This window comes from Canis lupus, chromosome 1 (genome assembly GCF_011100685.1).
Source record: "Canis lupus familiaris isolate Mischka breed German Shepherd chromosome 1, alternate assembly UU_Cfam_GSD_1.0, whole genome shotgun sequence".
Taxonomy (NCBI): domain Eukaryota; kingdom Metazoa; phylum Chordata; class Mammalia; order Carnivora; family Canidae; genus Canis; species Canis lupus.
In genome coordinates this window covers 21,991,751-22,014,087 of record NC_049222.1, presented here as the reverse complement: position 1 = coordinate 22,014,087, position 22,337 = coordinate 21,991,751, and the positions used below count along the sequence as shown (strand labels likewise).

The following is a 22,337-nucleotide window of genomic DNA, read 5'->3' as shown; positions in this document are numbered from 1 at the left end:
GAAAAGAAAAAGAAAGAAGCATTTACTAAGTAGTCACTATATAGAAGATAATATATAATAGGAATACCCACATATATTAAATTCTTAACATACATTATCTCACTGCAACTTATTTTCAGATGAAAATGGAGACATATATAGATCAAGCAAGTTGCTCAAGGTTACAAAGCCAGGAAAAGTAGAACTATAAGTTGAGGTGAGGTCTTCCTGAATCCGTAGCCTATTATTTTTTAATATTTTTTTTCCACAAAGAAAGAAGAAATGGGTCCTTTGTTATGTATTTATCTATAGACATGATCATCAGAATCAATGTTTGAAAAAGGAGTTCTCACTGGGCTGAGATCCTTGCTGGTAGGCATCATCTTGGTCTTCCTGGTACTTAGCAGCTGAACCGTGGAAGGGAATCAGTGATCTGTGAGAAGTATGGAAAAAGAGGAGACAGGTGGAACCGAACACTTTCTGACCCTTGCCTTTTAGAATTACAACTACCTCCTTATAGAAGTAGTCAAAATGACATATATATGATGTTACATTTTATACGTATTTAGACAAATGTAATTCTAATGTGGGAGTGTCCACTTGAGGAGATAATCCCAGGTCTTATCACCTAAGACAGGATATAGTTATTATTTGGCTAGTTATGGTGAGTAAGAGACAAAAATGAAGTCTAAAAAAGTAAGACAAAAATTTGGATGCAGAGAAATTAACATATAGGTACACAAAGGTTCTGAGAAACCAGTCAGTTAGTTCTAACCTGTGTGGTTCTGGAAATCTATACCATAAGACATCAATAACAGTAGTATTCACCAAACACACCAACCTCATATATCCAGATGAAATTGTATGCTTTCTCTAGGACCTATTTTTAAAGTTTTAAATGATGTAGTGGTATTTTTCTATTCTGCATCTCAGTTCTCAAATTTACACACGCACACACACAAGATGCCTCCCATAAATATCAGGAAATCACTTCAAATACAGTTTGGAATTGTGGAACCTAATGCTTGCACTTTCATTCATACTTATTTGATGCCAGAACTGTCATTTTTAAATGCTTAATTGAACATTTTTCACAAATAAAAAAAAATAAGACACAAAGAAGGCAAATATTTAATTCCTGTTTGACAAACAAACAAAATCAGGAAGATATGTAGCTGACCTGGGATGAGAACTCAATTCTCCAAACTTTCAGTGTCATTGGGCACTTACAACAGCCCATGATAACACTACAATTGTATTAAATGTCATGAATGTAGAGTATATATGCTTACTGGCTAGAGGATTTAATTCAATAAGTGAGTTTCAATACCTATTATGTGAACACAATTTTATTGGTTTCTCTGAAGAATACAAGGTAATATAAGATATGGCTCCTGAACTAAAGAAATCCTTTTGTCCTTTTGAAGAGATAAGGCATGCACATAATAAAAGTCAAAAAATATATATATATATAACCAGTCCCAGGGTCTTCTTTTCAGTAGATGTGGTTCCTTGGGAACAAGAATGGAGACTACTCTGACTCAAAATATATTAGAAAATTTTATTGATATTTATCATGGGGGCTGAGTTACAAATGAGTCAGAAAAAACTCTTTTGCCCAGTGATATTTCACAATCCCTTTTGAATTATAGTATTCTGATTTTAATATTAACCAGGGAAGGAATCATACAATCTTTGTAAGTTTTTCAGAATTCTTTACCATGGCCTTTTATCTTTTACTGAGCTCTCTGCATCATAAGGCATTCAGAGCTCAGCATCATCATCTGAACGAGTACCAAAAATATACAAATTCCATATATCAACTAAAGCAGTGATTCCTGACCTTGCTTGAACACAGAAATCACCTGGGGTGCAGATTGCCAAGGTCACCGTTAGCTTATTATGGTATCTATTGCAGTGTAGCAGTATCACCACAAATTCAGCAGCTTAAAACAACATACATTTGTTATCTCAGTACTTTTGTCAGTCAGGAATCCATGCACAGGGTTTATAGGCAGCAGATACCTTGGATTTTTAAACATGGCTGATATTTTTATTTTGAGTGGTCTATTCCATTTTCAGATTCTGTACACCGAGGCCATGATTTGTCTAATCCTTGCAATATCAAAAAAAAACCCATTACTTGCTTAACTGAATATTGTAGTTTATAGATTGTGAATGTACAATAATCTTTGCAAATTATATTTGGGAATCATGAGTGTCTGGAAACAGAGCTATAACCTGCAGTCAGTACACTGAACACAGTCGCTTTCATCTATTTCTGCAGCTTACATCTTGTTTTATACCTTGGATAAGAACATACCAATTGATGACTGGGTTATGGAAACGATCAGTGGTGATCGACTTACTCATCAAATCATGGATCTCAACCTTGACACGATGTACTACTTTCGAATTCAAGCACGGAATTCAAAAGGAGTGGGACCTCTCTCTGATCCCATCCTCTTCAGGACTCTGAAAGGTTTGAATCATTTCCTTGTACAGTAGTGCCTTTCTTTTCCTGTGGGATTGTTGTAAAATACTTATGGAGTCTGCATCAGGAACTGTTTGCCGTCTCTGTTGGCAACATGACTACAATGGACATTCAAAATAAATTAAAATGTACTTTTTCATGCTGAAAGCTAGCATGTCAAAGGAAGATCTATTGTGTTACCACATTTTCTGCCTTCGACACAGGCAGGCATACTTAACAACTTTTTTCTTTTCCATTTACAATCCTTTTGGAATTTTATATTGATTTCACGTATATTGGTTCTATTCAAAATATAATGAAACTTTTTAAGTCATTTATGTAAGGAAATAAAAATTAAGAAGCATTGAATTATGTGAATGCCATACCACTGCCAACTTTAAATGTTTTCTTTGCGGAACTATTGTCCTTATATATAAAAAGAAAATTTGATATGGCAAGACAGAGAATCTCAAACAAAATGAATGTGTTTATTTTAAGGACCTAGGGTAGCAACAAGGAAAAAAAAATCTTACAGTTTGATTACTAGAAGTAACCTCCTCATGCTTACAAGAGTAAAAATAGCTATTCAATTCAAGCATAGTTCATATGTTCATACAGAAAAATGCTAAGGCCCGGGGAAGTGACTACATCAAAATAATCTTCATGTTAGTCCTTACTATTTTAGAAGAGTATTATCTTTCTGGAGGACAAATGGTTTCAAGAGCCTCTGTTATTTAGCAATTGACAAAATAGAATGTTTCATAGCTGGTATTTAAAGTTGTATATTTAGGCACGATGCATGTTGTTCTAAAGACGGAGACTTGGCTCTTAATTTAAATCTGTGACATTATGTCTATCTATATATTTGATAGCAAACAGCTGAAAAATTAGAAACATGAGGATGGTTGACATTTTCACCCAGGTGTTTGACATACTAAGAGTCTTAGAATAATTGGGTAGTCATCCAATTCCCCTAGGAAAGGTACCCTAATAAATAGTGGACTTTGGAATTCTGGTGACGGAGCTAGCCTTTCAAAGCTGGACTTGGTAATAGCTAATCTGAAAGTTTGCCAAGAACACACAAACAAGCATTCAGCCTAATTCTTCATGACAGTTCTTAGTGACAGAGTAGAAGTTGGGAAAGGAAGTAGGAGGAAATGAGCTAATACTCATCTATCTGGGTTTCCAGGACTTTATGTCTAAATAAGGTTTCACTCCAAATGAGCGATCGAAAGGAAACTGGTTATTCATTTTGTGGGAGCATGAAATGTAACTAGATAGTGTTTCACAAATGCTTCATCTTTATCTATAGACAAGTGCCAAATTAATTTCATGCTCACACTGTGTGCCAACTAGAGATCTCAGGGAGGATTTTTAAGATGTCTTAAGGCATCCACATGTATTAAGCAGCAGAATGAGTGATGAGTTCTATCACAGGATTTACAGGCCCACCCTGATAACCATCCTGCAGATTATTTCATGAACTCCAGATCTCATTTAGTACTATTTACCTTAGATGCCCTAAACTCATCTCTGAAATGATATTCAGAACTGAGAACAAATTTAGGAATCTGTTATGTTGTAATAGTCCACAAGCATTACTTCTAATATCCTGATTTGAATGCTTAATATTGTCTATCCTCAGTATGTCATGCTCAATTAATAGTCAATTAGATTTTAAAACAAATCTTGCTAATATGGCAAACTAAGTTTCAGATGTCTTGATAGCATTCTCAATTATTTAAAGATGTGGATCTTGCCCACCCTCATCAACCACTGACATTGTACATACATGCATCCTCCACGTTACAATGACAGATATTCTGAGGCAAATGACTTAAGAGATTTGAAGCCACAGGGAACCAAATCTACGCTAAAGACATCACTTGATGCAACTGTTCTCTGATTGAAAATTTCCAGTTTCCAAAGCTGCTTCAAAACATAAGGCCTCTGTTCATCAGAATGTAACTTTCTTTGACGGCAAGAAAGGCTCACATGTTATCCTGAAGCTGAGAAAGCTCTCCATAGTCTACTGGGTAACAAGAAAGTGTTTCATTGCAAATACTGCCCCAGGCAGGTGTCTACAAGCTTCATTCTTTCATATGCAGTCTTTGCAAAGACAGTAGCATTTACTCCTAGAGACTAGAGTTTTGTCTTTGATTTTAGCCACCAGCAAGAGAGGTATAGGAAACTCGGTCCATAATCACTGGTTAATGAAAAGGACATTTATATTTAAAAAGGGGTCAGATTACAATACCCTCGTGTGCATGCATGTATGAAGTACATCTGACTGTTTCTTTGGAATGTTAATTAAAAGAATCTTGAACTTGAGTCTCTGACCACACAGGACTCTGCAAAAACACACTTCCCTTCCTCAAATATTCCCCATTAGGATACCCATACAGTGTGAAACCCTTGGAAGATGTACAAGAGGCATGTCGATCTCTGCCTATCACATGAGTTGTTTGTACACTGAGCTTCTCCATGTTGGCCTGTCAAGTAATAGGAAGAAAGGATGCTTTTGCTGAAACAGACCAAAGTGGACTTCTGTGGCAGGATGGAGTCACCTCCTTCACACACAAACAAACACACATTCTTCAGCAATGAAAGAGCATTTGAGTATGGTCTGTTCGCTGGGTACCTTTAATCATCATTCTGAAATGCGCATCTTCCCCATCCAAGGATATAGAACTGAAAGCTCCATACCAAAATACAGAAGAGTTTTACTCTTCACATTGTTTTTGACAAAATACCTGATTTTCTTGACAAATGACAGGAACAAATAAAAAGTCAAGACACAAATTATGATTGCTTCAAGCCATTATTTGACTTTAATAAAAAGTAGCTATTACAATATATTTTAACCCTGTTGGAAAATACTCTTTAGTTGATAACCTTCCCTGAGTTATTCAAATTTTCTCAAGTTATATCCAGTCCAGATTACCAACAGTAAACAAATCCAGAAGGTAAGAATGAGGACGACATTGTTGCCCATAACATGTATTTATTTGTCACTTGAGAAAAATTTTCTTAGACTGTAGATAATATATGTGTATGATTAATGATGAAGGGAGAAATGAAGAATGAAAATGAGATGAGGCTGGTTTTCTTTTTCTTCTTCTCCTCCTTCCTCTTCCTCCTTCTGTACTCCTCTCCTAGGGGGAGGGGGGGGGTAGGAGCGGCGGCGAGGGGGCGGAGCACTGACGGTGGAGAGGGGGGGGGGGGGGAGGCGTCGGGAGGAGGATGAGCGATGTGGCGGAGAAGGAGGAGGCGAGGAGGCGAGGCTGCGTAGCAAAAGATCCGTCTCGCTGGAAAGCAATCTCTTCTCCTTAGCATTCTCCTGCTCCTCTCCTCTCTTTCCTTCTCTCTCCTTCTCCTTCTTCTTCTTCTTCTTCTTCTTCTTCTTCTTCTTCTTCTTCTTCTTCTTCTTCTTCTTCTTCCTCTTCTTTCTTCTATTTTTAGGAGTCATTCCAAACATATCTACCCTAAATATGAGATGCTGATTAGGGTAGTTTCTCAAGTATGTCCTGTTCTGGCTGCCAAACTTTTACCCTGGTTGCATGGATACATATGATCCTGATAAATCCCTCCTCATTCTTACCAGAGACCTGATATGGCACTTTCTACAACATAAACTTCTTTCTCAAAAACTGTATTAGGGTCTCAGTGAAAACCTTATCCCTATATATAAACCACATAATGCAGTTCTTGTCAAAAGCACCTTTCTTCAATAATCCCCTAGTACTGAAATAAAGTGTATCTTCAGGAGTTGTTAGTCTTTACCAGGAAATGGGAGAAAAACTATGATAATAAGTTTGATGATTAGATTAGGAAAGATTAGGTTGGAAGGTCTGGTGAATTTTAAAAAAGTTTGTTCAATCTTGAGGCACTACAATGACATTTATAAAGTTTATTTAAAGCTAGTAGAATCTTAATATAATAAGCACTCTTGTGTGAATACTATTTTCCAAAGAGTCATCCAGAGTTCAAAGTCTACTACTTATTAAGATAACCTTTCTTGATCTATCCTTTTTCATAGAGTATGTTTACATCTTATTTTTTAATGAAAGAAATTGTAAGTGATAGAAACTTGTAACTAAGTTTAGAATTTGTCCTTCTATAAGGTGACATTCATAAACCCTGTTGATCTGAAAGGGGCCTTTATTAACGGCAACATTTTTTGAGTATCTCCATTCTCTATATTATTTTGGGCAATGATATGTGTACCAACAATTAGTAAAAGAAGGACCACCACTTCTAAGACCTTTGCCTTATTTTTCAAACAGTGATGATGGATTTGCTGTGAGACCACCACCCATAATGAGAGAACTAGGGTGCTTATAGTTTGCTGCCCATGGGAATGCTATCACATTTTTCTCTGTGAGTTTAACTGAGACATGTAAAGAAGCAAACAGCAAGTGTGATAACATAAATGTCAAGCTTTAGTGCAGTTGAGTTCCATAAACCCAGAAGACTTGACACTCAAAGAAACTCAAGAATAGGGGAAATAACTCTAATTGATGGAGACTGATAAAAATCTACATTGGTCAAAATGTCATATCGCAATTTCCGTAAAAGCAGTGATACTGTGGATTTACCTCCTATGAGGTTGCATTTGGTTAATAGAAAAGAAGCCGCTTTAAAAAAAAAACTACAGATATTTTTTTAATTAAAAAAAAGGTCATTTTCAAGAACATTATTCATAATGTACCTGAAGTTGTGAACAGGTAAGAATTCTCTTCACAAGGTCTAAACATCTATCAAACTAGATTAAAACATACTTGTGATATTCCATTATTTTACCCTATCCATGTGAGAATTAGTTAAGTTCCCTTGTTGCAAAAAAAAATGAAGACAAGAAAATAGCTTCTTTAGCTTATTTAAAATATATGGATGGTAATCACTTGGTAATCACATGCAGTTTTTATGTATTGTATTTTTAATTAAACTTATATGATGATCGTTTTGAGTTGATGTGTAGAGGAATGAAACAAATAACATATTTTTGAGAACATGCATAGCAAAAATTACTTTCAATTTTTCTCCTCTGACTACTATTTGATAGAAATAATCACATCAACCTTGGTTCCTTATCAATTTTATTCCAACAGGACTTTGGCCTTGATATGAAAACTTGCTAACAAAACTGTCGATTTGAAGTGTCAGCTTCCTTGTAGAAAGTGTCAATGTCTAATAATATTTCTTTCTCCCCCACAGTAGAACACCCTGACAAAATGGCTAATGACCAAGGTATGGTGGCTCAATCTGTCATCTTTTCTCTCCTTGAATCAATTCTGTTAGAAATGTCAGTCATTATTTTGTATTCCTTTTCTCACCTGGGCCATACACCTGATGAAGCAGACACTGGCGTGATAATTAATCTTGTTAATGAAGTTCTGTTTGGCTGAAGCTGCAGGTCTGTTGGGGAAGATGTAAATTTTCTTGAAAGGAAATTGTTTTGTCTCGATTCTGAAGGACCAATTAAAATGTCAAGCTTCTTTGTATGAAATAAATTTTTAGTCTCTGTCTGCACTTCTGAATAATTCACATTAAGTATAATTAAGCTCAGCATAATTTTCAAGCTGCTCTTACACCCTTTCATGAGCTGTGGATTAAAGTTCTGTAGCTCTACAGAGAAAAACCATAAATCAAGTGTGCTTTTTATCTACAGTGAGCTTCTTTTAATAAATAAAAACAAAGTTAGGACAACTTTTTTAAGGCATTGCTATTGTTCATTTTGAAGTCAGAAAGCTTTCATTCCATGAATCAAATGCCGGTTTGACTCAGTATTTTATTCTCCCTCCATTCCTTTGCTAAAAGCTGATTCATGTAGAGAAATAGGCAAAGGAAAGTGAATAAATAAGAGTTATCCATCAATTCACGGGTAGATAAGAATTTGCTATTACCATGATTTGCAGACTGATAAATTATTTTTACACTAAAGGTAATTAATAGAATTCCACAGGAGAAAAAGAATAGCTTATGAGCTATATTTCTTCATCATGTTATATTCCTTAAAGAAGGGGGAGCTGGGCACTATTTGCAACTTGCTGTAGTTGGTAATGTCAGTATTTGTTGGCTCAGAGTCTACAGTTTGTGTAGTTTGTCTCCTGCTTTGGACAATCTACGGTCAGCAGAACCTGCTTGCAGGCCGCATGTCTCAGAAGGGACCATCTTGTAAGATTGGAGGAAAACATTCTTTTCAACAAGAATACTTTTCTTAACTTTCGAATATTAAGCACTTGGATATGAAGGTTCACTACTCATGCCTACCTGAGTTGAATACATGAGTAGTATTTTATTTAATGATTCTATGTTCTGATTTATCTGTGGGTCCTTACATCATGCCTCTGCTTCAGAGAACACGGCCAGGATTTCACATATGGAAGTAATAAAAATGAACAATACACAGAAATGTTTACCCAAAGTTAACATTTCCATTAATCACCTAAAATTGCTTCCTGCTTACTTCCGCTTAAAATATTTTTGGAAGATCAATTATCTACTAAATGGTAATATTTGTAAACTGTTAATGATGAATTCTGATCAATTAGCTTATATTCACTTAGGTATATTAAATATTAGTGCTGCCCAGATCCAAAGCTGGAATAATTAACTAGCAGAAGTGGCTTTATTATTTCGTATACAAAAGAATTACAACAACCACCCATAGCCTTCTTAACTTAAATGAATTTGGAACTTCCACAGGCAGATATTCCTAATGTTTGAAATTATATTTAGAGAAATATATAAAGAGAGAGAAAATATACCCCCCCAAAAAAATTAAAGTCAGCGAACCAGATGAAATGTTACATTATTAGCCACTTGGATGATGATATGACCAAGTTTCTGAATAAATGGATTTTCCTGTTATTTTTCAGCTGTTTTTGCTTAATATTTTAAGTTACCAAAAATATATTTTGTAAATTGGTCCTTTTATAAAAGAAAAGAAAATAAATTATTGCCCAGTGTCTCTGATCACAGTCTCCATGGATTTTTCTGATTTTCATATCAATAGTGAAATCAGATCTGTTATCGGGGGAAAAAAGGAATTTCCAAGAATTATCACCAGTGGTTTAGTCTCTTAATACAATTTGGGCAATTGTTCTTTTTCTTCATCCAATACCACTTGAAAGTTTCTGTCACATATTATACTTCTTGGTGACTGTTCAATCACAGGTGGTATACAGTTGTTCAAACTGATAGGTTCTAAATTTCACATCAAACTCAAATCACTTGTAAAAGAGAGAGGAACCGACAGTAGATAATTTAGCGGTTATAAATAAGATCTTTAAATTCTTACAAAGAAAGCATATAAAATTTACTGGTCATCCAAAGCTCGTTGTAAACAAAATCAGTCTTCTGCATTGATGACCATGTAGAAGAAAAATAACCCAGAAGATCCTTCTAAAATTGATGAAAACAAGAGGAAAAAGCTGTTCTGCATGATTCCGCTCTTAGCACAAAGCAAATCATTTGAATATGTTTTACTGTGCCCACTGTTAGACCTATTTGCCCCTTCCCATGGTGAAGTGATCCCACTGTTATGTCTATGACAGGAGCTGAATTTCTGTTGAGAGAAAATTCAACACCTTTGGTCAGAGTGAACCTCGCAAAGATGAATCCTAAATAGAAAAACAAGAGGTCAAATTTAATTTACATGCAAGACAGTAGGAAAAGTTTTGATTATTTTAAAGAAGTATCTTTGCAGACTTTTGTCACAATTACTTCTTCTTGGAAGTACAAGAAACTATGAAGTACGTAAATGTGGAAACAAAAAGTCAGTTATAATCAGTCAATATATAATCAGCCGTGATTTGAGGCAAATGTTTTCTTCCGAATCATAGCAGTAGTAGTTTGAAAATGATAGAAAATTTACATTGAACTCTTTTTTTTCCCTTTGTATAATTATAAATTGATTAGATCTAGCATTTCCTTATCTCTCTAATCTCAGCCTATCCTGTAGTTCCCTTTTTTTGCAGCCCCTTATCTCTTGTGACACATCCTAATTTTTTTCTCTAGTCTCTTCAAGGCACATGTGGCCAATAAGTTTGAAGGTAATCATGAGATTTTAGAGATTAACCACAGAGTTTAATTTTTAGGAAGGTCAGCTAGGACAGGGAGATTGTATGGGCTATGTGAAGTGAGAGCAGAGGGCATAGAAATGCTGCGTTTTGTTTTTTTTTTTTCTTTTTTCTTTTTCGTATTTTGTTAAGAACCCTGTCTATTTGTTTGCATGCATGTAGACGTGTGTGGTGGTAAAATGAACTGTTGTGAAGCCCTAGCACTGTCACCGTTCACGGAATTCTCATTTTAATCCTCGCTGCTATAACTGTGAGATATAATTGGTCCCATGCCAGCAATAAAGAAGCTGAAGCTTAGAGAGTTTCGATGACTTGTCTGTAGACATGCAGCTAGTAAGCAGCAAGGCCATGATTCGAACCCAGTTCTTAAGCACAGAGTACGTTCATCCTCTATATGTGTATGTACATGTGTGTGGGCATGTCTACGCATGCATACACAACCACACGCTCATGTTCAACAAATATTTATAAGGTTGCTGTATCTGAAGTCTGTGTATGGTGATCTTCCCAGTATCAGCTTTCCCTCCCTCAGCTCTGGGAATAGCCCAAAGAGCAGCTTTCACTCCGGGGTCATCTTGTTAGCGGGAAGTCAGAGCACTAAGTCTGTGATCCTGATAGTGATTTCTGTCGGGAAACAGAGGGACGGTGCTACTTCCAGTGTCTTAGTCAGCTCGGGCTGCTGATACCAAATGCCACAGATTGGGTGGATTAAACAACAGAAATCGATTCGTCACGGTTCTAGAGGCTGGAAGGCCCAGACCAAGGTCCAGCAGAGTTGGCTTCTGCTGAGGGTGTTTCGCCTGGCTTGCAGACAGGTGTCTTCTTGCTGCGTCCTCCTCACATGGCAGAGGGAGAGCTGGCTCTCTCAAGTCTCTTCCCATCAAGCCTTTTAGAGTTTCTCACGGAAGCATTGATAAAAACCCCTGTTTGGGGCTGCAGTGGAGGATAGCTGGGACTATAGGATGTGACCAATTTTCAGAAGCGATGATCAGATCAACCTTCTAATCTTAAAGGATTGTTTTACATCCTTCTGTTTAACCCCCAAATGTTGTTCTCCATTTTGAGGTGTCCACGTGTAAAAAGTAGTAATCCTTCGCATGAGCACAAATGACCACACACAAGGTCCTATGTGTTTCTATGTCTGCCCACTGGGGCATCGGAGTAGGTGCTGGGGCCATGTCATGGTACCGTAAGGAGGGCAGGAACCTTTATGAGATGGTCAGTGTCATCGCTGAGATGAATCAGGAAGGAAATGCTTGCGTCAAGCACTCTCAAGAGTCTTTCACTCTCCATAGCTGGCAGAGGGGTGATCTGAAACATCAAGGAGGGGATTCTTGGGTGGCTCAGCAGGTTAGCGCCTGCCTTCAGCCCAGGGCATGATCCTGGAGTCCCAGGATCCAGTCCCACGTCGGGCTCCCTGCGTGGAGCCTGCTTCTCCCTCTGCCTGTGTCTCTGCCTCACTCTCTCTATTATTCTCATGAATAAATACATCTTTTAAATAGAGAAATAAATAATAATAATAATAATAATAATAATAATAATAATAAACCAACCACCAGGGCTACAAAGGAGGTGGAATTTCATGGTCCGGTTTCTAGCTCTAGATGCAGGTGGCCTGCTGAGAACTGCCCTCCCACGAGGGAGGGAGAATTAGTCACTTCTAAGTCATGGTAAGGGCTGATAATGCTCTTGGATAAGGCTCCAAGAGTGGTGGCACGGGATCCAATACCCCAGATTCTATGCTGCCTTGCCACTGTGACCTTCTGTGGGACTTTGGGCATGTGATTGACATCTCTCAGCATCCTCACCTGTAAAATGAGGACCTAAGCCCAAAATACCTTTGTTTTTTTTTTTTTTTTTTCAAGATTTCAGATGATCAAACCTTAAGACGGGTGTTAGGATTTGAAAAAAAGCCCAGGCACAGCATCTTCACATAGTGCAGCATTCACGTGTTTAGCATTCCTGGGATGCGTCAGTCATTCTGTGCACTGTACGTGTGCTATTGCATCTTCATCACACCCTTCCTGATGTAGAAAATGAGACACAAAGATGCTCAAACGTGCCCAAACATTCACAGGATATAAGAGATTAAGCCAAGATACAGACCCAGGTGAACTAATTTGAGAGTCTCTGCCCTTAACCACTATATAACTGCTTGGAACGGTGAGCTAATTGGTCACTACTTTGTTATGGAGAAAGAAAAACCTAGATGGCATCACCATACTTCACCTACTTTAAAGTTCTTTGTCTTTCCTCAGTAGGGTATTCAGGCAAAGTACTTAACACTACACCTGCCATTCTACACCTCAGCAGGTTTAATCTCATGAATAAACAGAGCATTAATTACTTCCACTTTCAAGGAAATAGGGTTTTCAAGGCAGTCTAGTCAAGCTTGGAATTTAGTTAATGTAATCCAGACTTTGCAGAGTTTGGATTACAGTGGCTGGGGTGCTGTTTGAAAAATTGAAGCCTTTAGCACCTTTTGATGGGAGCTGTTTAATTGAAAATTAAAACCTCTTTTTAGCCCTATTATTGTGTGTAGTTTCAACTACTTTATTATTCAATTGCAGCTACACCCCTTTGAGAGAGAGCTGTTCTCGCCAATGATTTTCTCAGGTCCAAAATTTTGCAATTCTATAAATTATGATTATGGTGTAAAAGTAGGGGTGAAAAATGAGTACGGCGCTTTTGATAAAGTGTTGAGGTGCTTCTCGTGTTCCCAGCAAGCAGTCAAGTAGCTGCCTAAATCAACCTCTCAGGAGCTTTTATGTTTCAATACATAACTTTGAAAGAAAACACATCTCAGTACTCTTAAGAATTGATGTGATTCATAGCATAATTGTGAGTTTCTCAGACCCAAAAGATAGACGTTTTTGTTAACAAGCCCTCAAAAAGATTTCTTAAACAAGGTGGATTTTTTTTGTGTGTTTTTTTTTGTTGTTGTTGTTTTGTTTTTTTTTTTTGGTAAGAACCACTCTGTTGTTTAACGTCCTTCTTTGCTATAGACATTAGCCAGATACCAGGTTCCTGGCTTTATTTTCTGCCCAAGACTGTTAGACTCGGGCTCGGCCTCCTTAGTTCTTTCCAAAACAGATGGCTCACTGGTGCTAATGGAATAGTCAGTTCTTTGACATCAAGACCCCAACTGTTCTTCTCTAGCCTCAAGACTAGTCCATCCCTCCACATACATCACAGCGTATTAGCAAAAATGTATCAATCACTCTGGGAAAGGCGCTTTTTCCCAACTCCATGCTCTAACTGGTACCATCCTCTTAGCTTTCGCAGTACTTTCTCCCTTTCTCAACTGAGTCAGGTCTTCATTTCTTAAGATTCCCTTTCCCATTCTGTTTTGCTTTTTTCCAAGAACGCTTTCTCACCTTTCCAATCTTTTCTTCTTCTGTATGTACATAACAACCAACTTATTCCTTGCTCACTGTTCTTCATTTCTTTTAGTTTGCTGTTTATATTCCCAACCTCTGGGCCAGGTTGTAAGTTCCTTGATGGCAGAGCACTGGTCTGATTCACACTGTCATCCCCACCTCCCAGTCTCTAATTAAGAACCTGTCATATTGTAGTTGCCCAGTAAGCAGTTGTTGAACTGAATTATGACACGTATCTTTGAGGAAATAGTCACAGGATAATCTGGAAAGAAAGACTTTTCCATCTGACCAAAAGTATTGTTTGGAGACCTAAAAGCAATAGTGCCCAGGGCTGAGGATATTGTGTATGTTACTGATCTTCAGGAGGATGTTAATATTTTTCCAATAAGGTAAAAATGTCTTCAATATTCATCTATTAAATTAAAGCTAAACAGGAGAACAAGTTCTCTTTGATTCAGGAAATGGTGGTCACATTTGTAGATGATTCTGACCTCCTGTGCACTTTCTTTGATCTCTACCCTGTCGTTTCTTGTTAGCAGAAAATTTAGTTTTCTTGCATTTCTCTGGCTGCTTATAATTCTAAATACAGAAAGGAGAAAAAAATCAAAACTACTGGGTGTGGATAAGTTTTTCAAATTTCAAACGTGAAGTATGAAAGGAATAGGACTCACTTATGATAGCTTGCTGGGTGTGGCGAAGCATAAGAAAGAAGTACAGTTCCAGGGATCCATTTTCAAGAAGTGTGCAATGTGTTTAGGAGGAGTATATAAATACTCCCAGCCCAACATTAAAAATATTAAATGTGAGGGATCCCTGGGTGACTCAGTGGTTTAGCGCCTGCCCTTGGCCCAGGTCATGATCTTGTAGTCCCGAGACCGAGTCCCATGTTGGGCTCCCTGCATGGAGTCAGCTTCTCCCTCTGCCTGTGTTTCTGCCTCTCTCTCTCTCTCTCTGTGTGTCTCTCATGAATAAATAATTAATTAATTAAATCTTTTTAAAAAAATTAAATGTGAAATTCAGTGGTACCATCTCATATGTGTATCATTACTATAGAGTTTTGGATGGGCAGTCACTATTGGTAATTAGCAGAAAAGACTTCTTACACCCAAGACTGGACTTTTAATATATGAGTAGAACTTGATTCAACACAAGTGATTGTGGAGGGAAAGATTACTTGAACCTTTACTTAGAGAAATCCTAGAATTAGAAAATTAAGATGCCAAGAAGCTGTTCAAAGAGTGAGGTTTGCAAGATGTATTCAGAGGACAGTTAGGGTACCTCTGTGCAGAATAATGCACAATGATAGAGAGAGGGGGAGGGAGAGAGGGGGAGAGAGAGCGAGGTGAATTTGTGAGGCTTTTGCTTCTTTCCCTCTGCTCTAACACAGCAGTTCTCTGGCTTTCCGACTTTTCAGCACATAAGTATCTACTATCGACACTGGCCACTGAGGATCAGCATGGATCACCTGGATCCAGAACCTGCAAACCCCATTCACTCTTGCCTGCTGATTCCAATCATATCTTGCTTCCCTGGGGGAAGGAGGGCGTGAGAGTGTGGGACAGGGAGGAAAGGACGATGTGGACTAGGAATAGGGCCTAAGTATCCCTGATCTTAGAAGAGTTTTCCTAGCCTTTCTTGACCACTTCTGCTATGCCCTTTCCGAACTCTCACCTTTACTGGTCCCAGTGCTCAGCATGTTACAAACTGAACTATTTCTTTTCCTTCCAAAGTCTGTGGTGTTCTGTGTCTTCTTGAAAATGAAGCTACTACTTCAAGTCACACTCCTACATCTAAACCTTCACACTCACACACCAGGATCAACTCTGAGAGATGCTCGAATTTCTGTCCAGCTCTCTCCCCAGTCCTTCTTTTATTTATGAATTCACCCACTAATGGTAAAATCATCATCATCAGAGTCAGACCTATTCGGCCACTTAAAATGAGTATACTCGTTAGTCTTTCCAAGCCATAGTTTACTCACCTATAAAATGGAACTAATAATGTCTGCCTTGTGGATTCATAATTAATATTATTCTCATGCTACTTATTATAGCAGTCTCTCATAATTTATTCTTCACACTCAGCCACAGTGCTCTTTCTAAAGTACATATTTAATTGAGTCCCTTTTCTGCATAAAATACCTGCAATAGACCTCTGTGTTCTGCAAGATAAATTCTAGACTCTTTGGTAGAACATCTAGGGAGTTTTATTATTTCATGTCTGTTTGTCTTTCAAAGCTTCCCCACTCACTCTTTCTACCTGACCTACTCATCTTTTAATCCTCAACTCAGATGTCACCCCTGAAAAGTCTTTCATCATTTTACTAAGCATAAATGGTCAATCATCCTGTTTTTCCATTGTGGTACCTACTTATAGTATTTTTTGAACTTTCAGCTATTATTCAGTTATTATTATCCAACATTTCCCCCTCTCACTAATTATTTTAAAGATTTTATTTTATTTTTTTATCCATGAGAGACACACAGAGAGAGAGAGAGAGAGAGAATGAGAGAGAGAGGCAGAGACACAGGCAGAGGGAGAAGCAGGCTCCCTGCAAGGAGCCCGATGTGGGACTAGATCCTGGAATTCTGGGATCACTCCCTGAGCTGAAGGCAGATGCTCAACCTCTGAGCCACCAGGCGTCCCTCCCCCTTCACTAATTTAAGAGCCTTTGCAACAGTCATTTTAAATCTCCAGTAGTTAGAACAGTGGACCCATTCAATACATTTGTTGACTAGTTGGATGTAGCATGAGCTGATACATAAGTGAAAAACTTGTATACTCCAACAGTGTCATTATTTATATGTACTAGCAGTGCAACTCCTGTGACCCAGATATTCTAGTGTTTTCATACTGTAGTTGCAACGTCTTGACATACAGCCACTTGGAGAAGACAAAGCTTTTGTGCTCTTTTGTTCCCTCTCCTTGCATTGCTTGGCAATTTCACTCAGACACAAACATATCTCACACCGCTTTTGGGATAAGCTTGTTGATATTCAGGTAATGGAGACTTTCATGATCACTCAGTGGCTTTTGAGAACAGTTGTTCCTTTATAATCCATGGAAGATTCTTCTTCATCCTCCATGTTTTAGTCTGGTTAATGAGATAGCCCTTGGGAAGATACAGTCATTCCAGAAGAGTGCCCATGTTTAGGGAAACAAGAGGCTTTTTAGGTTTTAATAAAGAAAGGCTACACCTAAAAGTGGTATCTTAGACTCATATACTGGTCATTATTACAGATACAGTATGGGCAAGAATACGTGCAAGGAGGGAGGAGAAAACCCCACAATCACCGTATCATTAATATGCATGTGTGTATTTTTTTTCTTTTCTTCTCATCGGCTGATATCTATCATCATGTCAGGAATCCAGGTATCAGTTAGTGTGGCGTAGTGCTGCTTTACTCTGGTGTTTGCAAAGTAAGAAGAGTGCAATGTTTGCAAACTTTTTTCCTACCTTAAGACATTTCCCAGGCAACTCTTCTCCACCTGCCAGTTGTCACACTGCAAAAAAACTACACATCTCCTTCAGGAAGTCAGGCCCTAAAATCAAACTGATGTTAACCAAGAGCCAGGAATTAGTGGTTCATTTATTTAAATTATTTGCATCCATAATGACTATAATTTCCATTTTGTCCAGCAGTGTCTTGATTAATACCCAGATTCAGGCAAAATTGATAATAGCATCCTCTTTCATTCTTAAAGTGGCCTGATTTTCATAACTACATGGTCACCCAATTCATGATGTTTGTCTGTGAAAAAAATCTTAGATTTTAGATTGATCTCTAAGGATTTTAAAACTGAATTTGCTTTTCACTGTAGTCTATTCTGTCCATATTTTATTGCATAAAGTTAGAAGTTGGAGCTCTAAAAAAAAGATGTCCTTCTCATGGTCAAGGAAAAGATGAATAATCACATATTTGGTTCTCTTGCATTGTTCTACTCAGAGTAGGTCACCAAATACATTCCCATTCTCAAAAATTATTGCTCTTAGACTTGCCACGGGTGACAAATATAAGGAGATATTTTGAAGGAAGGAAAGCAAAGAGGATTTGTTGAGCACCAAGCCTCAATATGCGGCAGGCATGTTAGCTTCCCTTACATATGAAGTAGTTAATGCTCTATTTTCTTTCAATCAATGAGTTTTCTTTCATGTTTACTTGAAAACCATGTGTTGAGGAGAGCTCATTAATTCTTTTCCATTAATATATGTTTGAAATAACCTAGACATGAGTTATGATTTCACTTCCTGGCTTTTAGATATCCTGATGCCTTTGTTCAAAGTCAGCAGGATTATCAACTGCATGATAAATTGATCACTTAGACACTTTTCCAGTCTCTGAAAAATCATCTGCTTCAAAATAGATCTCCACATGATCTGTGTATTGGACCGTAAAACTGTATTCAGGTGTCATTAATAGATATCCTTTATCCACTGGTACGCAGGACACAAAATCAATTCAATTTCCATCATTATCACCAGAATTATTTTCAGAGAACCAATTCTACGATCAAGAAGATACCTCAGTGCTTTGCATCCTTGGGAGATTGTATATTGAATGTTTGTTAGATGACCAGTCTGTTCATTTGATTTAGATTATGGACCATATGTTTTCCTCAGGATTGATTGTGTGGGTGCCATTCTGGAGGACCCTTTCTTATCCCCACTCAGGAAAGATAAATTAAAGAATAGATCAGAACTACTACATCCAGTTTTCTCCATGTCCTCAGTAAATTAATTTTTCATTAACTCCTCCCTGAACTTGTAAACATCTACTCAGAAAAACCACACTCTAGAAATCTCAGTTGAATTCATCTTTGTTAGGTGCTGATAAATTATTTTTATCCCGAGAATTATACTCCAACTGTCCATGACTGCTAAAAGTATGGACTTTAATGTAAACATTAGTGTTTCCTTTTACGCAAACACACATACACCACATAGTGATATGTAAGGACAAGAACATGGAAAACAACTTGTATAATAATTATAACTTAAGATCTTGTTCATATTAATAATATAACATTGAGCATTCTCACTCACGTTAGTCACTTATCAAGCATTGAGAACACGGTATACATGTCACTTTGGTGAACACCAAGAAATATCACGATAAGCACACTTCCTACAGGAAGATCACAGGAGTTGCACTGCTGGTATGTATAAATAATGACACTGTTGGAGCACAGAATTTTTTCATATTACCTCTGTCCACTTTTCCCTTTAATCCAGAGAACAAACGGTAGGGAAATCATGGAGGCTTCAAATTTTGCCCAAGGGAGCATATGTCTTTTGCCAAGAAAAAAAAAAAAAAGAAAAGAAAAAGAAAAAGAAAAAGAAAAAAAAAGGAAGTCTCCTAATGAGAACTGTCCTTTAAATAAAATATAAAGGTTTACTCTTTAAATGACTTCATACTTTATAATATTGTAAAAATGCAAATCAAGGGGAGGAACATGAAATTTCTGTTTTGATCATATCTAATAGGTACCTATACAAAATAAATTTAGAAATATATAAATAATTTCTAGTAACTCTAAAATAGTTATACACTTCCTTTTTTCAAAGTTAACCATGGATTCATTTTTTTAAAATACTTTATTTATTTATTCATTAGAGACAGAGACACAGGCAGAGGGAGAAGCAGGTTCCCTGCGGGGTTCCCAATGTGGAACTGGATCCCAGGACCCCAGGATCACGCCCTGAGTCCAAGGCAGAGGCTCAACCACCGAGCCACCCAGGCAACCCAGATTCATTTGTTTTCTTGTTCTTTCTGAAAGTGCCATTTCCTGGTTTCAAATCCTAAGGAAAAGTAGAAAATATGTTTTAATTATCAAAAATTTCTGGAAGAAGTGAGTTCTGGAAAAGTGATTTCTGGATGAAATTGTCTGGATAAAATACCTAGTTGGTTAAACGATATATGAATTTATTTAGCATCTTGAATCCTTTCCTCACTCTCATTTCTATTACTAAGAAAATATGGGTACACAGTAACACAAGAATTCTTCAGGTTCTGCAGAATATAATATTTTACTCACAAAGCACATTCTGATTACTGTCACATAATGTCTTGTTACTACTAATTCTATAAAAAAGACAAAAAGAAAAACTGCCCGTTCCCACCTTTTTGAACCATGTTGAGTTTTATTTGAATACAAAAAAGCCAGTACTCATTGAAATTTATTACATTATTTCTACAAATGTTATATGTAAATGTGATAAATTTGGGGGGAAATTTTTAATTTCGAAAAATGTTAGAGATTTAGTGAAGTATGCAAAGAAAATTGGGGAGTTTTAAGCTAAATATAACTTTAGAACACATAAGACTGAAAATAATGCATTATTTTTATTTGCATGTAGTTCTTTTAACAATACTGGACAAATAAAAAATATTGTAATTAAAACTAATAGTAATTTTATAGTAAAAGATAGGCTAACTTATTTTTAAATCTATAAAGTCGGCACCAATTAAGAACCATCTGCAGTGGCTTAAGATCCTATATAGGATTGAGATACAGTGAACCGACTCGGTCCGCCAGGGCGGGATCCTTACCTAATCCGTGTTTTTATCTTTCACTTCCCTGAGGATCTAGGACTATGTCTTGCATTTAGTAGGCCCTCACTAAATCTTGAATGAATTATTACCAACTTTATGCTCCACTAATAAAATCTGATCTGATCTCCACCTTTGGGATCAGATAGGACTTTATACTTTTGCATCAACTGACTTTTCCGTCTTGCAGAATCTCATTCATCTTCTATTTCCCTACATCAGTGCTTATGAAATTAACCAAATTAACTAAACTCTTCCAGTATTGGATCCACATCAAAAAGCCCTTAAAAAAGCTTTGAAGTGCAAGCAATGACACTCAGTGTCCTCTTTGGTCGTCAGTGTCCCCTCCTTTGACAACTTTGTGGTTCTTGCCTTAGAACAATGGGAGAGTCTTGTTTGTTTGTTTTAGTTTATTATTTCCCCACAAAGGAAGCATTCCTGGAAGTTAAAAGACATATTTTAGAGAACAGAAACATACCAGCACACAAAGTTAAAATTTTATTCTCACGTCTTTAGATGAAAAGATCCCCAGCCTCACCAATACCCCAGAAATGAATTTTGTGTTTCCTTACTGAAGTGGTTCAAGGACTCTAAATTACCATAAATCCAATCTTGCTTGCTGATGATATCACGTTTCTTTAAAGCACTTTCTGTTGGGTTGGTTAAGAGTTACTTAATTTTCTTTTGTGGTATCAATCTAATTACAGCCAACAAAAAGTGAAGCAATGTCAATACACCAGATTGTGTGGGTAGAATGGTCAAGTTTTAGGCGGCCCTCTCTTATTTAGGAAGCGTTTCCAGAATTCCTTTATCTGACATAGAACTCTAACCATAGGACATCTGATTTTCTCCTACCTATTGAAATTCACAGTGTAATCAATAGCCTCGCAAAATCCAGGGGGTGCTACCCCCATAGAGCTTTACGTCTAATGTATGGATGTGCTTGTGGGCTTGTTTTTGCATCTTCTTACAAACTAGCTGGGAGACTGAGAAACTTCATTAAAAAGACATTTGTCAGGATGCTAGAGGAAAAGGAAAATCCTCCACAGAGTATTTACCTAATTTCCAGCCAATACAGGATTACTCCCACCAGGAATCATTTATTGCTTTACTGGCCTAAGTGATGGGACTGTTAGCATCTCTTTTGGCTGAGTGCTTTGCAATCTAGTTGCTTTTACGTGTGAGAAAAGCTATCTTAATATTCATACAGATTTTCTGTCTCACATCATTTCTTCCAACATAGATCTTACAATGTCCCATGGGCAAAGCTTATCCTCTGTTCATTGAAACTGCAAATGTGGGACGCCTGGGTGGCTGGGCGGTTGAGCATCTGCCTTCGGCTCAGGGCGTGATCCCAGGGTCCCACATTGGGCTCCCTGCGTGAAGCCTGCTTCTCCCTTTGTCTATGTCTCTGTCTCTCTCTCTCTGTCATGAATAAATAAATAAAATCTTTAAAAAAAAATAAAAGAAACCCCAAATATATCAGAGTCACACAAACAAGGTATTTGGGAAAAGGCTTGTCCACATTATACTCAGCCCACCAAAATGTTTACAATTGCTGATTATTTCATTTGCTTCTCTCCTGCCTTTCCCCATAGGTAGCCTCCATCCTAATTCCTGCTTTATATACATCCACAGTTACTGGCCAGCAGATTTTAAATTTACCAATTTTTACTGAAAACAGAATATGATGTGATTGGATTAATGTAAGCATTGCTTGTTGGAAGCTCAACATCCTCACTTCAGCTCTGACTTGATACGAATTTTTAAAATGTGGAATGTATAGTCTGTTAACAAGATTTAAGTTGTCCTTTCACTACTGATTTGCAAGTAAAATGATGAGATCTTGGGAAAGTGTTAGCAAGAGGCG

General features: G+C 37.3%; 1 protein-coding gene across 5 annotated transcripts in view; it reads left to right on the top strand.

Annotated features, from left to right (window-relative positions):
• The window catches only part of DCC (DCC netrin 1 receptor), a 1,087,181-nt gene that overhangs the window by 979,810 nt on the left and 85,034 nt on the right, over positions 1 to 22,337 (top strand). For 4 of the 5 annotated variants that reach the window (XM_038525972.1, XM_038525970.1, XM_038525973.1 and 1 more), the window contains 2 exons: positions 2,267 to 2,461; positions 7,670 to 7,702. In XM_038525972.1, coding sequence (XP_038381900.1) covers positions 2,267 to 2,461; positions 7,670 to 7,702 — 228 coding nt within the window. The remainder of the gene's footprint in view (positions 1 to 2,266; positions 2,462 to 7,669; positions 7,703 to 22,337) is intronic. The other variant, XM_038525971.1, reaches the window with a different exon arrangement.